General features: G+C 35.8%; 1 protein-coding gene across 4 annotated transcripts in view; it reads right to left on the reverse strand.

Moving 5' to 3' along the window:
• The window catches only part of LOC127839074 (protein spinster homolog 1-like), a 44,372-nt gene that overhangs the window by 25,444 nt on the left and 3,217 nt on the right, over positions 1 to 15,711 (reverse strand). For 2 of the 4 annotated variants that reach the window (XM_052367256.1, XM_052367255.1), the window contains exon 2: positions 14,410 to 14,520. In XM_052367256.1, the coding sequence (XP_052223216.1) occupies positions 14,410 to 14,434 (25 nt within the window). In that variant the 5' untranslated portion in view covers positions 14,435 to 14,520. Of the gene's footprint in view, positions 1 to 112; positions 266 to 14,409; positions 14,521 to 15,711 lie in introns of those variants that run through there. The other 2 variants (XM_052367257.1, XM_052367260.1) reach the window with 1 other exon arrangement.

Genomic DNA, 15,711 nt, shown 5'->3' on the forward strand with positions numbered 1-15,711 from the left:
AATATTATACACAATAAATTAACAAACTATAGAACATTAATAAATATGTATTTCAAATTAAAGGAGCTTTTAAAAATGTTGATAATAACACAGTGTTTACCAGCAATATTACCTATTAAATTCTTAGAGAACCTTATTTAAACTAAAAGTGCCAATGTGTATGTCCATTCACGTAAAATATCTCTCAAATCATGTTGAACATTATGTAATAATGTTATCATTTTATTTTGGAAAGACAACCAAGCTACCATGAGGGATGTTCAACAACCAAACTACCATGAGGGATGTTCAACAACCAAACTACCATGAGGGATGTTCAACAAAGCCTCAGCTACATTCAATCACTTAAGCCTGCCGACAAAAATAATGGATATCACTTTTTGTGGAATTCTCTTTCATCAAATTTAACTTGAGTTGACGACGGAAAATAATATAATTGAATTATAGCAGTTTTCAAATAAATTCACACAGACAGGGGTTGATATCAACAAGCTTTATCTCGACATATCATATATTATACACACGTTCTAAGGGTACCATGATTTTGCTCTAATATTTCATATTTATAAACCATTTACCACTAAGAAACTTATTTTGACACATTTGTAGTCCCTTAGAAAATTCTATTTAACAAAGGCTGTTTGTAAAACATGCATGCCCCCCATATGGGCTGTCTGTTGTAGTGGCAGCCATTGTGTGAATATGATTTTTGTCACTGTGACCTTGACCTTTGACCTAGTGACCTGAAAATCAATAGGGGTCATCTGCGAGTCACGATCAATGTACCTTTGAAGTGTCATGATCCTAGGCAAAAGCGTTCTTGAGTTATCATCCGAAAATCATTTTACTATTTCGGGTCACCATGACCTTGACCTTTGACCTTGTGACCTCAAAATCAATAGGGGTCATCTGCAAGTCATGATCAATCTACCTATGAAGTTTCATGATCCTAGGCGTATGCGTTCTCAAGTTATCATCCGAAAACCATTTTACTATTTCGGGTCACCGTGACCTTGACCTTTGACCTAGTGACCTCAAAATCAATAGAGGTCATCTGCGAGTTATGATCAATCTACCCATGAAGTTTCATGATCCTAGGCATATGCATTCTTGAGTTATCATCCGGAAACCATTTTACTATTTCTGGTCACCGTGACCTTGACCTTTGACCTAGTGACCTCAAAATCAATAGGGGTCATCTGCAAGTCATGATCAATCTACCCATGAAGTTTCATGATCCTAGGCGTATGCGTTCTTGAGTTATCATTCAAAAACCATTTTACTATTTCGGGTCACCGTGACCTTGACCTTTGACCTAGTGACCTCAAAATCAATAGGGGTCATCTGCGAGTCATGATCAATGTACCTATGAAGTTTCATGATCCTAGGCCCAAGCGTTTTTGAGTTATCGTCTGACAACCACCTGGTGGACGGACCGACAGACCAACCGACAGACCGACATGAGCAAAGCAATATACCCCCTCTTCTTCGAAGGGGGGCATAATTAAAGGCCTACTTACTAGATCCAACTTTTAAAGGTTTCAGTTCCAACACTTAGATACTGATGAGAAGTAAACAGCATAAAACCTGAACAGACTGAGAGTAACTCTCTCTTAATCTATGACATAATGCCAAAATTATGTAACAACCTTTGTTAATGGTCAAAATGTTGTTATATATCTAATTATTAGTCAATATTATCAGGGTTTTTTTTCCTTCTTTGGGACCCGCCGAAAATCGGCCCTTTCCCCTCGGATTTTTTTTCCCCTCAGCTGGTAAAATTTCCCCTAGATTTCATTTTCCCCTAAAAAAAAAAAAAAAAAAAAAAAAATTTTTTTTTTTATTTTTTTTTTTTTTCCTTTAAATATATAAGTTATCCTGATCCACTGTAGAAACTAGAAAAATCTTGCATAATTAAATTATCTGTTGCCTTGAATTTGTTTTAAAAACAGTAAAATATGTTAAATTGATTATTTTAGACTTTGCTTATTTTCCCCAAGATCCAGCTTTTCCCACAATTTTTTCCCCCAAAATTCGACTTTTCGCGCGATTTTTTTCCCCTCAAAAAAGGCCAGGCCCTTTCCCCAAAATCAGATAAAAACCCCTGATATTATGAGAGCAACACTTTTAACTGGTTTAAATTATGTGATGTAGTAATTTTGACATGCACATGTTTATGTAAAGACCAATATATTTGGGAAATATGGATCAGCCCACATTTCAACATTTCAAATCTTTACCCTGATGCACACATGGACTAAAATGTGACCTAATATAATATTGAATTAATGAAATGTGTTATCAGGATAACCTACTTACGGATAACTTTTATATAACTCACATATTAAGTTCATACTAGCTGTTTTGAAAATGGGCAATTATCCATCAATATGGGAATTTTAACTTATTTTAAATGGCAAAAATATCAATTTTTTTTTAAGGAAAACAAAGAAAAAGTTTACCACCTAGAAATGTATTTAACCTTTTACCAATTAGAAACGTATTTAACCATTTACCACTTAGAAATGTATTTAACCCTTTATCACTTATGAACGTATTTTACCCTTTACCACTTATGAACGTATTTTACCCTTTACCACTTATGAACGTATTTTACCCTTTACCACTTAGAAATGTATGTTGATGCATTTGTAGTCCCATAGAAAGTTAAATGTAATTAAAGATCTTTCTTACTAAATTCAAGTTTTAAAGGCTACATTTCCAACCCTTAGATTCAAATGAGCAGCAAACAGAATAAAACCTATGCCACGGTGATCTGCTGTTTGTACTGAGGGATTAGTGGGTTTTCTAAAAGAATTTACATTGCAGGATAATTTATTCTATTTATTGACCATTTCCAAACATAACACAATAACATAGCTAACAAGCTATGTGTTTGTGAAACACTATGTCCCCATATAGTTAACCATTGACCTTGAAGGATGACCTTGACCTTTCACTACTCAAAATGTGCAGCTCCATGAGATACACATGCATGCCAAATATGAAGTTGCTATGTTCAATATTGCAAAAGTTATGGCAAATGTTAAAGTTTGCACAAACAAACAAAGCAACAAACCAACAGAAAGGGCAAAAACAAAAGTGGTGGGGGACATAACAAGAGCACCGCCTTGCGGGTGCAGACCGCTCATCTATTTTCTTTTTAAAGGTGAAGGGACTCTCATTTTCAATCACAAAGGAGAAAGGGTTGGAGTGAAAAGGGGGGTGTATAGTGTGGGGATGTGGACATTTATTACTTTATGTTCCAAAAATGCGAAAAAATTCCAATTTTTTTTTTTTAATTCGGAGGGAGGGTGGGTGGGGGGGGGGGGGGGATTCTTTGGTGCGATGGTTGGAAGGTATTTCAAACATAAAATAATAAAAATAAATATTTGTGTTTTTTAACCGTTTCAAAAAATTTTGGGGGGTGAGGTGGGGGGGGGGGGGGTATAGTGTGAGGGTGTGGTGGTAATTTGTGAGATGATCTTAAAAAAAAAAAAATTGGGGGGGGGGGTGAGGTGGGGGGGGGGAATATAGTGTGAGGGTGTGGTGGTAATTTGTGATATGATCTTAAAAAAAAAACAAAAAAAAACAAGATGTGTTTGTGAAACACAATGTCCCCCTATATGATGTTTGACCTTGAAGGATGACCTTGACCCCTATATGGTGTTTGACCTTGAAGGATGACATTGACCTTGACCCTTCACCAATCAAAATGTGCAGCTCCATGAGATACACATGTATTTCAAATATAAAATTGCTAGCTTCAATATTGCACAAGTGACATTACATGAGCAATTTTGACCCATATATTTGACCTTGAAGGATGACCTTGACCTTGACCTTTCACCACTCAAAATGTGCAGATCCATGAGATACACATGCATGCCAAATATCAAGTTGCTATCTTCAATATTGCAAAAGTATTCATAAAATAAACGATTTGGGCCACATATATTTGACCTCTGACCTTGAAGGATGACCTTGACCTTGACCTTTCACCACTCAAAATGTGCAGCTCCATGAGATACACATGCATGCCAAATATCAAGTTGCTATCTTCAATATTGCAAAAGTACTCATAAAATGAGCGATTTTGGCCACATATATTTGACATCTGACCTTGAAGGATGACTTTGACCTTGATCTTTCACCACTCAAAATGTGCAGCTCCATGAGATACACATGCATGCCAAATATCAAGTTGCTATTTTGAATATTGAAATACTGCAAAAGTGTACATTAAATGAGCGATTTTGACCCATATATTTGACCTTTGACCTTGAAGGATGACCTTGACCTTGACCTTTATCCACTCAAAATGTGCAGCTCCATGAGATACATATGCATGCCAAATATCAAGTTGCTATCTTCAATATTGCAAAAGTTATTGCAAATGTTAAAGTTGGCGCAAACCAACCAACCAACCAACCAACCAACCAACCAACAGACCAACAGACCAACCAACAGACAGGGCAAAAACAATATGTCCCCCACTACTATAGTGGGGGACATAAAAATAGGGGAGGGGGATTCGGGGGGGGGGGGGGGGGGGGCACGGGGGATGGTTTGGGTGGAGTCTATTGTTGTATGTCAGGTGAGAGTAGTTTTGTCAAAGTATCAATCAAATCTGATCATAAATAAAGAAGTTATGGCAATTTTAGCAAAATTAAATAATTTGACCTTGAGAGTCAAGGTCATCCAAAGGTCAAGGTAAAATTCAACTTGCCAGGTACAGTAACCTCATGATAGCATGAAAGTATTTGAAGTTTGAAAGCAATAGCCTTGATACTTAAGAAGTAAAGTGGATCGAAACACAAAATTTAACCATATATTCAAAGTTACTAAGTCAAAAAAGGGCCATAATTCCATAAAAATGACATCCAGAGTAATGCATCTTGTCCTTTTACTGTACCCTTATGATAGTTTGCGAGTGTTCCAAGTATGAAAGCAATATCTATGATAATTTAGGGGTAAGGTGGACCAAAACACAAAACTTAACCAAATTTTCAATTTTCTAAGTATAAAGGGCCCATAATTCCATCCAAATGCCAGTCAGAGTTCCATAACTTCGTCTGCACAGTCCCCTTATGATAGTTAATAAGTGTTGCAAGTATGAAAGCAATAGCTTTGATACTGTAGGAATAAAGTGGACCTAAACACAAAACTTAACAAAATTGTCAATTTTCTAAGTATAAAAAGGGCACATAATTCTGTCAAAATGCCAGTCAGAGTTCCATAACTTTGCCTGCACAGTCCACTTATGATAGTTAGTAAGTGTTGAAAGTATGAAAGCAATCGCTTTGATACTTAAGGAATTAAATGGACCTAAACACAAAACTTAACCAAAATTTTCAATTTTCTAAGTATAAAAAGGGCACATAATTCTGTCAAAATGCACGCCAGAGTTATCTAACTTTGCCTGCCCAGTCCCCTCATGATAGTTAGTAAGTGTAACAAGTTTGAATGCAATAGCATTGATACTTTCTGAAAAAAGTGGACCTAAACGCAAAACTTAACCAAAATTTTCAATTTTCTAAGTATAAAAAGGGCACATAATTCAGTCAAAATGCACGCCAGAGTTATCTAAGTTTGCCTGCCCAGTCCCCTTATGATAGTAAGTAAGTGTACCAAGTTTGAATGCAATAGCATTGATACTTTCCGAGAAAAGTGGACCTAAACGCAAAACTTAACCGGAAGCCGACGCCGACGCAGACGCCGACGCCAAGGTGATGACAATAGCTCATAACTTTTTTTCAAAAAATAGATGAGCTAATAAATTTTTTTCAAAAAATAGATGAGCTAACAAGAGCTGTTAGAGGACAGCGCGCTCGACTATTCGAGTGCTTGACAGTATAACCTAAGCCACCATGAGGAAATTGTTCATATTTAATAATTTATTAGATGATCTTTCAAAAATAAAAAGGATTTTTTTATTTTATTTTTTGTGGGGGGGGGGGGGGAATGAGAGGGGGGTATAATGTGGGGTGTGGTAATTTATAAGATGATGTTTAAAAAAAAAAAAAATTGGGGGGGGGGGGTGGGGGGGTAGGAGGGTGGGGGGTGAGAGGGGGGGTATAATGTGGGGTGTGGTAATTTATTAGATGATGCTTGAAAAAAAAAAAAAAATTGGGGGGGAGGATGAGGTTCGGGGAGGAAGGGATTCTGGTAGGGGCGTGGGGTATTGCTTGGAACTTGAGCATTAGATTGAACGCCTATTTCTACATATAAACGTATTCAATGGCGTTGTACAATAGAAATAAAAACAAAAATTAAACACAAATAAAAAAAAAAAACATACAGTAATATGGAGTGACACAGAAACCGATCCTTAACAAGTGAGCAAGGCAATCCTCTTCACAAGTTAAAACAAAAACAAACAAGAGCACCGCCTTGCGGGTGCAGACCGCTCATCTATTTTCTTTTTAAAGGTGAAGGGACTCTCATTTTCAATCACAAAGGAGGGAGGAGTGGAGTGAAGAGGGGTGTATAGTGTGGGGTTATGGACATTTATTACATTATCTTCCAAAAAAGCGAAAAAAAAAAAAAAAAAAAATCGGGGGGGGGGGGGGGGTATAGTGTGAGGGTGTGGTGATAATTTGTGAGATGATCTTAAAAAAAAAAAAAAAAAAAAGAATCAAAAAAAAAAATTGGGGGGGGGGGGGTGGGGGGGGTGGGGGGGGGTATAGTGTGAGGGTGTGGTGGTCATTTATTTGTGAGATGATCTTAAAAAAAAAAAAAAAAAAAAAAAAAATTAGGGGTGGGGGGAGGGGGGAGGGGGGGGGGAGGGCACAGGGGATGGTTTGGGTGAAGTCTATTGTGGTATGTCAGGTAAGAGTAGTTTCATCAAAGTATCAATCAAATCTAATCATAAATAAAGAAGTTATGGCAATTTTAGCAAAATTTAATAATTTGACCTTGAGAGTCAAGGTCATTCAAAGGTCAAAGTAAAATTCAAGTTGCCAGGTACAGTAACCTCATGATAGCATGTAAGTATTTGAAGTTTGAAAGCAATAGCCTTGATACTTCGAGTGGATCGAAACACAAAATTTAACCATATATTAAAAGTTACTAAGTCAAAAAAGGGCCATAATTCCGTAACAATGACAACCAGAGTTATGCAACTTGTCCTTTTACTGTACCCTTATGATAGTTTGTGAGTGTTCCAAGTATGAAAGCAATATCTATGATACTTTAGGGGTAAAGTGGACCAAAACATAAATCTTAACCAAATTTTCAATTTTCTAAGTATAGAGGGCCCATAATTCCGTCCAAATGCCAGTCAGAGTTACATAACTTTGCCTGCACCGTCCCCTTATGATAGTTCATAAATCTTGCAAGTATGAAAGCAATAGCTTTGATACTGTAGGAATAAAGTGGACCTAAACACAAAACTTAATCAATTTTCAATTTTCTAAGTATAAAAAGGGCACATAATTCTGTCAAAATGCCAGTCAGAGTTACATTACTTTGCCTGCACAGTCCCCTTATGATAGTTAGTAAGTGTTGCAAGTATGAAAGCAATAGCTTTGATGCTTAAGGAATAAAATAAACCTAAACACAAAACTTAACCAAAATTGTCAATTTTCTAAGTATAAAAAGGGCACATAATTCTGTCAAAATGCATGCCAGAGTTATCTAACTTTGCCTGCCCAGTCCCCTCATGATAGTAAGTAAGTGTACCAAGTTTGAATGCAATAGCATTGATACTTACTGAGTAAAGTGGAACTAAACGCAAAACTTAACCAAAATTTTCAGTTTTTTAAGTATAAAAAGGGCACATAATTCTGTCAAAATGCATGCCAGAGTTATCTAACTTTGCCTGCCCAGTCCCCTCATGATAGTAAGTAAGTGTACCAAGTTTGAATGCAATAGCATTGATACTTTCTGAGAAAAGTGGACCTAAACGCAAAACTTAACCGGACGCCGACGCCAACGCCAACGCCGACGCCGACGCCGACGCCAAGGTGATGACAATAGCTCATATTTTTTTTTCAAAAAATAGATGAGCTAAAAATGAACAACAGTGCCAAGTATCAAACAAGTCTATACAAAACATTTATCAAAGGTACATCACGTATTACCTTTAAAATAATGCAAAAAAGTCGTCGAAAAAGTATGTCTTAAGTTGTTTTTTTTAAAGTGTCCATTGAAGTACATTGTCTTAAACTCAAAGGTATGTTGTTCCATAGTTTTGGACCCACAGTTCCAAAGCTTCTATCACTGAATGTTCTTTTCTTGTTGAACGGTACATTAAAACAGCCTATTGATGATGCTGATGATCTAAGATTACGTTTAGAAATCGGAGTGGATAGAAGTTCGGTCAAGTAGGCAGGAGCATTACCAATTGAACAGTTAAACATGTATGTAAGAATTTTGAATTCGATTCTAGTCTTGATTGGAAGCCAGTGCAGGTCGTGAAGTGATTGTTTTGAACTGACACTCTTTCTACGGCGTTAAACCAATTTTGCGCACATATTTTGAACACGTTGTAATTTTGCCAATTCACACTGGGAGATGCCGTACACAATAACGTTACAGTAGTCCGAATGTGAAATGACTAAAGAAAGAACTAGTGTTTTTGTAGCGTTTTGCGTTAAGAATTTACGAATGTTTTTTATTTTAAAATAATTCAACATTGCAGATCTTCACTTTCTCTTAATGTGTTCCTTGAAGTTCAGCGTTTCATCCAGAAAAGCGCCCAGATATCTGATACTACTTTGACGCTTGATTTTGTCACCACATACATCAATGTCCCGAGTGTTACACTTATTTAATACTTATTTAACTTATAAAATGTGATCATAAATAAAGAAGATATGGCAATTTAAGCAAAATGTTCAATTATATAAGTGTAAAAAGGGCCATAATTATGTAAAAACGCTTGATACAGTGGTCTGCTCTTGTTTATAGGTTGGGGTCATGTTGGTAAACAAGTATGCAACATATAAAAGCAATATGTCAAAGGATATATGAAATATTTGGGGTAGTACACAAACTTCAACATAGATTTATCAATAATATGCATATTCTAAGTATAAAAGGGGAAATAATTATGACAAAATACTTGATAGAGTTGTCTGGTCTTGTTAATAGGTTGGGGTGATGTTGGTAAACAAGTTTGCAAAATATAAAAGCAATATGTCAAGGGACAATGAAAATAAATGGGGTAGTACGAAAACTTTAACATTTGCTGCATATTCTAAGTGGAAAAGGGGCCATAATTATGACAAAATGCTTGATAGAGTTGACTGCTCTTGTTTATAGGTTGGGGTCATGTTGGTAAACAAGTATGCAAAATATGAAAGCAATATGTGAAGGGAGAAAGAAAATATTTGGGGTAGTACGAAAACTTTAACATTTGCACGCAGACGCTTACGCTAATGCAGACGCCAATGGTGAGTAGGATAGCTCCACTATATATATTTCATATATAATAGTCGAGCTAAAAATGAGGAAAATTATAAAGACTAAAATTATAAGCCCAAAGTGGAGCCCCAAACCAATAATCCCATGAACAAAAGTTTGTTTTTCATATGTCTGAAAAAATAAACTAAAGGAATAAAATTGCCAAACAAGCCATTTATGTGGAAACCTACTTGTGCTAAAAAGCTTAACATTCCAATTTATTATGATCCAGCGTTTATGAATATCTGAAATGTAAAATAAGCTGCCATATTATATTTACCTACATCATTATAATTAATACCTGAGCTATAACTCTGTAAATAAGACAACACAACAATGCATGGTCACTTTTACTGTTGTTTTTTTTATAAATGGTAAGATCTCATCATTATTTAAGTTATTCTAAGCAAATATTTTTAGCAAACTATTTAACGTAAAAAGGGAGCTACACGAATTCAAATCTAGCTATATATATGTTCAGTGTTTTTTACTAGAGAACTCTAGATATATAGGATCTGGCACGAGTCGTTAAACGAGTTCAGGAATATTGTTAGTAAGAGAGCCTTTCCTGGACGAGTTTAATAAAATATGGTAAGATATGACAACGAGTGTCAGATCTTTTTAATCACATGCTTTAAATGAGCAAATTAAATAAATATTTACACAAACATAATGATAAATTCCGAATGTTGTTTACATTTCGTGACGTCATTTGACGCATTGCAGAAAAATAACAAAATGCGATTGGTCAATAAACGAAAACTAAGCCAATGAAAACGCTTAAAAATGTTGTTTTACACATGTGTAATATAAAAAATTATGTAATGGTTGTATAACATGGGAAACATGGTATAGTATGTGATAAAACAGCATATATTATAAAATAAAACAATATGTTAAATATGTTAAACTTCATTTAAAACTCTGTGCTTCAAGATTAAACAAGGGACAAAATTGTCACAAAACCAGGTTTTCATTGTGAAAAAAAATCTGATAAAGGGAGAAAACTCAAACTGAACTTTTGAAATGAACAAACAAAATTAACCCCCTTTGTAATTTTTTTTTTTTTAAATCTATTTTTAGTCGTGGCGACCTTGACATTGGAGATATTGACGTGATTCTTTCGTGCGACACACCGTCCCATGATGGTGAACAAATGTGCCAAATGATTTTAAAATCTCACAATGAATGACATAGTTATGGCCAGGACAAGCTCATTTATGGCCATTTTTGACCTTTGAACTCAAAGTGTGACCTTGACCTTGGAGATATCGACGTAATTATTTCGCGCGACACACCGTCCAATGATGGTGAACAAATGTGCCATATGATTTTAAAATCTGACAATGAACGACATAGTTATGGCCCGGACAAGCTTGTTCCGCCCGCCCGCCAGCCCGCCAGCCAGCCAGCCAGCCCGCCAGCCCGCCCGCATTCGCCAATCTAATAACCAGTTTTTTCCTTCGGAAAACCTGGTTAAAAATGTGTACAATAGCTGCTGCAAAACAACAGTTTACATTGGACTGTTTACTACAAAATGAGGTAATATGCAGTTAACCTTCGCATGCATTCAGCACAAAAAGACTCAAAGAAAGTGACAACAAACAATTTGCACTTGTTGATGTGGGATACAGAGATGATTATTTAGAATTAAATGTATCGAGTAAGATCTTAATTGTTTTATCATTCCTGTGAAATTTTCTTAACATTGTACCAACTGTTATTATCCCCACGCTTTTTGAAAAAAAGGTGGGGATATTGTGGTGATCTCCGCCGTCCGTCCGTCCGTCTGTCCGTCCGTCCGTCCTGGCCACTATCTCCTCCTACACTAAAAGCACTAGAACCTTGAAATTTACACACATGGTAGCTATGAGCATATGTGCGACGGTGCACTATTTGGAATTTTGATCTGACCCCTGGGTCAAAAGTTATAGGGGTTGGGGTGGGGCCGCGTCAGAAATTATCACTCATTTTTTTAGGTTATTTTACATTTACTTCTTTATTTCTACACCGATTCACTTCAAATTGATACTGGACCTCACCTATGACAATACGGTCAATCTCAACCATGCATGGCCCCATTCCCAACCCTGGGGCGCCCCGCCCACATAGGCCACACCCACCAAAAATTTCCATTTACTATAATTTTTTCATTTCTACACGGATTCACTTCAAATTGATACTGAACTTTTGTTATGACATTAGGGTCAATCTCAACTATGCATGGCCCCAATCCCAACCCTGGGGCGCCCGCCCACATAGGCCACACCCACCAAAAAAATCCATTTACTATAAAAAAATTTAGGTTATTTTACATTAACTTCTTCATTTCTACACTGATTCACTTCAAATTGATACTGAACCTCTCTTATGACAAAACGGTCAAACTCAACTATGCATGGCCCCGTTGCCAACCCTGGGGCGCCACGCCCACATAGACCACACCCGCCCAAAATTGCCTTTTACTATAATTTCTTCATTAATACACTGATTCACTTCAAATTGATACTGAACCTCTCTTATGACAATACGGTCAATCTCAACTATGCATGGCCCCATTACCAACCCTGGGGCACCCCGCCCACATAGGCCACACCCTCCCAAAATTGCCTTTTACTATAACTTCTTTATTTTTACACCCATTCACTTCTAATTGATACTGAACTTCTCTTATGACAATACAGTCAATCTCAACTATGCATGGCCCCATGATCAACCCTGGGGCGCCCTTGGGTCAAACATGCGGCGTGGGGATACGCGTCGGCCTCTGCCGCGCCATTTCTAGTTAGGAATATATTGTTTGAATATAAAGCTAACAGACCTCTGACAACAAGAATTGGTGACGCACAATAGACAAAAGGTGTACCCAATATATCACTCTGTGCATAAGAAACATACACAGGGAGTACCAGCACCCCAGACCACCTTTTCTATTCCCCTGTGTCTAAGTCAAGTCCTGGGAAAGAATGATTATGTATAGCAGCCTATTTATTAACCCTTTCAGTGCGGGAACCGAATTTTGAAGGCCTTTGCAAACAGTTTGGATCCAGATGAGACGCCACAAAACGTGGCGTCTCATCAGGATCCAAACTGTTTGCTATTCTGATAATATTCTTTGACAAAAATCGAAGAAAATGCTAATTTTAGAAATTCAGCGGACGACATTTTAGCAGACGACAAATTTCCCAGCATACAAAGGGTTAACCAGGTCATTTTAATAACCATACACTACAGTGTCAGCTTTTAGCATTATATTAATTGGAAGAATAACTTGATCATTGTTATTAACCCTTTACTACTTAGATACGTATTTGGACGCATTTGTAGTCCATTAGATTAAAGTTAAATTTCATTAAGAATTTTGTTACTACATTAAAGTTTATGAGGCTTCATTTCCTATCCTTAGATACTGATGAGCAGCAAACAGCATAAAACCTGAACAGACTGTGAGTTACTTGCAGGCTGTTCTGGTTTTATGATGTTTGCACATAGCTGTTTTCACTTTGCCTCTGAGTGGGAAAAGGTTAATACAACTGAATGGTGCCCCATCTATGCCTGATGAAGTGGGAATCAGTAGTTCATCTTAAACTCTTTCAGTGCGGGAACCGAATTTTGAAGGCCTTTGCAAACAGTTTGGATCCAGATGAGACGCCACAAAACGTGGCGTCTCATCAGGATCCAAACTGTTTGCTTTTTGGATAGTATTCTTTGAAAATAATCGAAGAAAATGCTAATTTTAGAAATTGAGCAGACGACATTTTAGCAGACAACAAATTTTCCAGCATGCAAAGGGTTAGACTGTGAACTGTGGCAATTGTTTCACTTTACTGAGTTCTGATCAGAGCGTATGGTCAGCTGTGATTAGCTAGGTCTTATGAACATTATTGTTAGGATATTGAAATAAATGAATTTGTTTTCCTTCATACAGTTACTATCAAGCAATATATATTTATATACCATATATAAAATTATAGCAGTCTCTGACTAATAATGTGAGTAAAGCTAGTAAGCTACAATAATTTGTTCAAAATCAAACCAAGATTGCAATTTATACTTAAGTTAAATGCCTTTGCATTTCCATTATAAGCTTTTACATAAAGAGGTCCGAGGGATTAATTCAATGCAGCAGGCAACCTTTTAAAATAAAAAAAATTTGCTTTTATTATTATTCAAAACTTCTCAACATAATATAATATAAATAGTGTACAGTATAACTGTAAATCCAATATAACGGGCTCCATTATAATACAGAATCCAATACAATGCAGGTGGGTTTTGGATCCCATTTTTCTCCAAGCTTTCATTTCTTTCTCAAGTATTATTTAAAATTCAAATATGGTGTCACACATTTGGCTTATTGAACTATTGCTCTATTATAATTGATTAGCAGTTAACCCATACTGGGGAATTTGACAGTGTGATAATACTTTGTTTGTAAAGGTCCCTGTACAATTGATTAATGAAGAAAATTTATCATTAAATTGTTTCTTTAAAATTCATTTAATTCTAATTAAATTTAATTTACTTTAATGTTTGCCCCCTTCTCAGAATATAATGTGTTCATGTTGCACACAAATCTAAATTTAAATTAACTTGTCTATTGGCTCTTATAATGTAATACAAACAGTGCCTGATAAGCCCACATCAGGTTTCCTGATTTTTGCATGTTTAATTGGAATAGTCCAGTATGTTCAGATGAACTCACAAACTGAAGCAGCATTTTTTTTCCTCCTTAATAAAGTAACGGAAAACGGCACTTAAGCAACTAGTTAAAAACTACAATTTTCCCAATTGCTATCACAAAACATCCCAATTAAAGGTTTCATTTAACAAATTTTAATAAAGAAAATGCAACATTTAGTTAGTTTCCCTATGCAGCTGTTTTCCCAATTTCAGGATTTTTCGCGCTTATTTTCCCCAACTGGGATGGTAGCGGTACATTACCAAATTGGGTAAAAAAAATCTCTGTGAAGATGCCACATACAAAATGAAATATCTTACCTCTGATTTCTCTGTTCTTCTCCATGATGCAATCTCTATGTCAATGCCTGAGTGGGGTTGGAAGTTCGAGATTCAACTCCAGTGTAAGGTCCAGATTTCTGACTATCTCCTCTTTAAAAATTAGAACGCACATTAGAAGTGATAAAAAATCACTTGTTGTTTCTATCATAAGAAACATTACTTATATTAACAGCATTTAAGATTGCAAGATTACAGAGTTCTCCGGAGGTAAAGGCAGCAAGTGATTTTAACCATTTAATTCAATCTAGATGCCGTTTACTTTTCCTCAAAATAACAATCACAATGGCGCAAATACACCAGTTTTATTGCTTAGTTGCCGGCTACTTTGAATATATAACTGGTTTCTACAATTTTTCAGGAAAACAATGTTAGATTGTTCAACTTAATCATCTTCATGCATATTTATAGTGTAATTGATTCATTCACAATACGGTATGACTGTTTGTTCTATTTCTTACTCTAAGTACCATGAAGGAGTTCATGTGATTGTTGTCTACGCAGTGTTCTAACTACTGACTTTTAGAAAGGAAATGATCAATTTAAGCCACAAGACGGGAAACTAAGTGACAGTAAAAGGTTAACCGGTGAACTAACATTTTATAAGAACATAGTACATTGAACCCCGAGACACTATTACACAGTCATGATGATCAGTCGTAAAATGTTCTGCAAAGTTATTTGGGGTTGACTTATAATATTAACTATTCACATTATAATCATAATGATTTATTATTTTACAAGAATATGATTTCTTTTTTCCCCATATACAGTCTTAAAATTACCAATTGGTTTGACTTTAAGATGATCAGAAATAGAGCTGTTAAAAAAATCAATAAAGAGTTCAAAGTTGTAATATCCATTTCATTGATCTTGATGTTAAGACTATGTATTTTCTATTTTATGTTAGTTTTATAATTATAATTATTCATAAGTTATATATCAAGCAATTATACTTTTTTCCAATTTAAAATAAATCTATGCTAAAATTCCCTATTTCACTCTGTCAATTTCCAAAACAGGTGAGAAAAAGCCCTGAATTATATACCATGCAATATATGCCCAAACAAACACGCTACAGTAAGTAATTGTATGCATCATAACTTCTGAAGAATTTTTCGTAAATTTGTATTATCAACCAAACATACTGATAAATGTATTTTCTGAAAGTAAATTTTCAACTCATGCATATCATTTGCACGATTTATTGATGCTTTTAAGATGTTGTGTCTATGTAAACGCTCACTTTCAATCAAATCATGATTTCATATAAGGCCATCTACG

The sequence above is a fragment of the Dreissena polymorpha genome, chromosome 7, assembly GCF_020536995.1.
Source record: "Dreissena polymorpha isolate Duluth1 chromosome 7, UMN_Dpol_1.0, whole genome shotgun sequence".
Lineage (NCBI taxonomy): Eukaryota > Metazoa > Mollusca > Bivalvia > Myida > Dreissenidae > Dreissena > Dreissena polymorpha.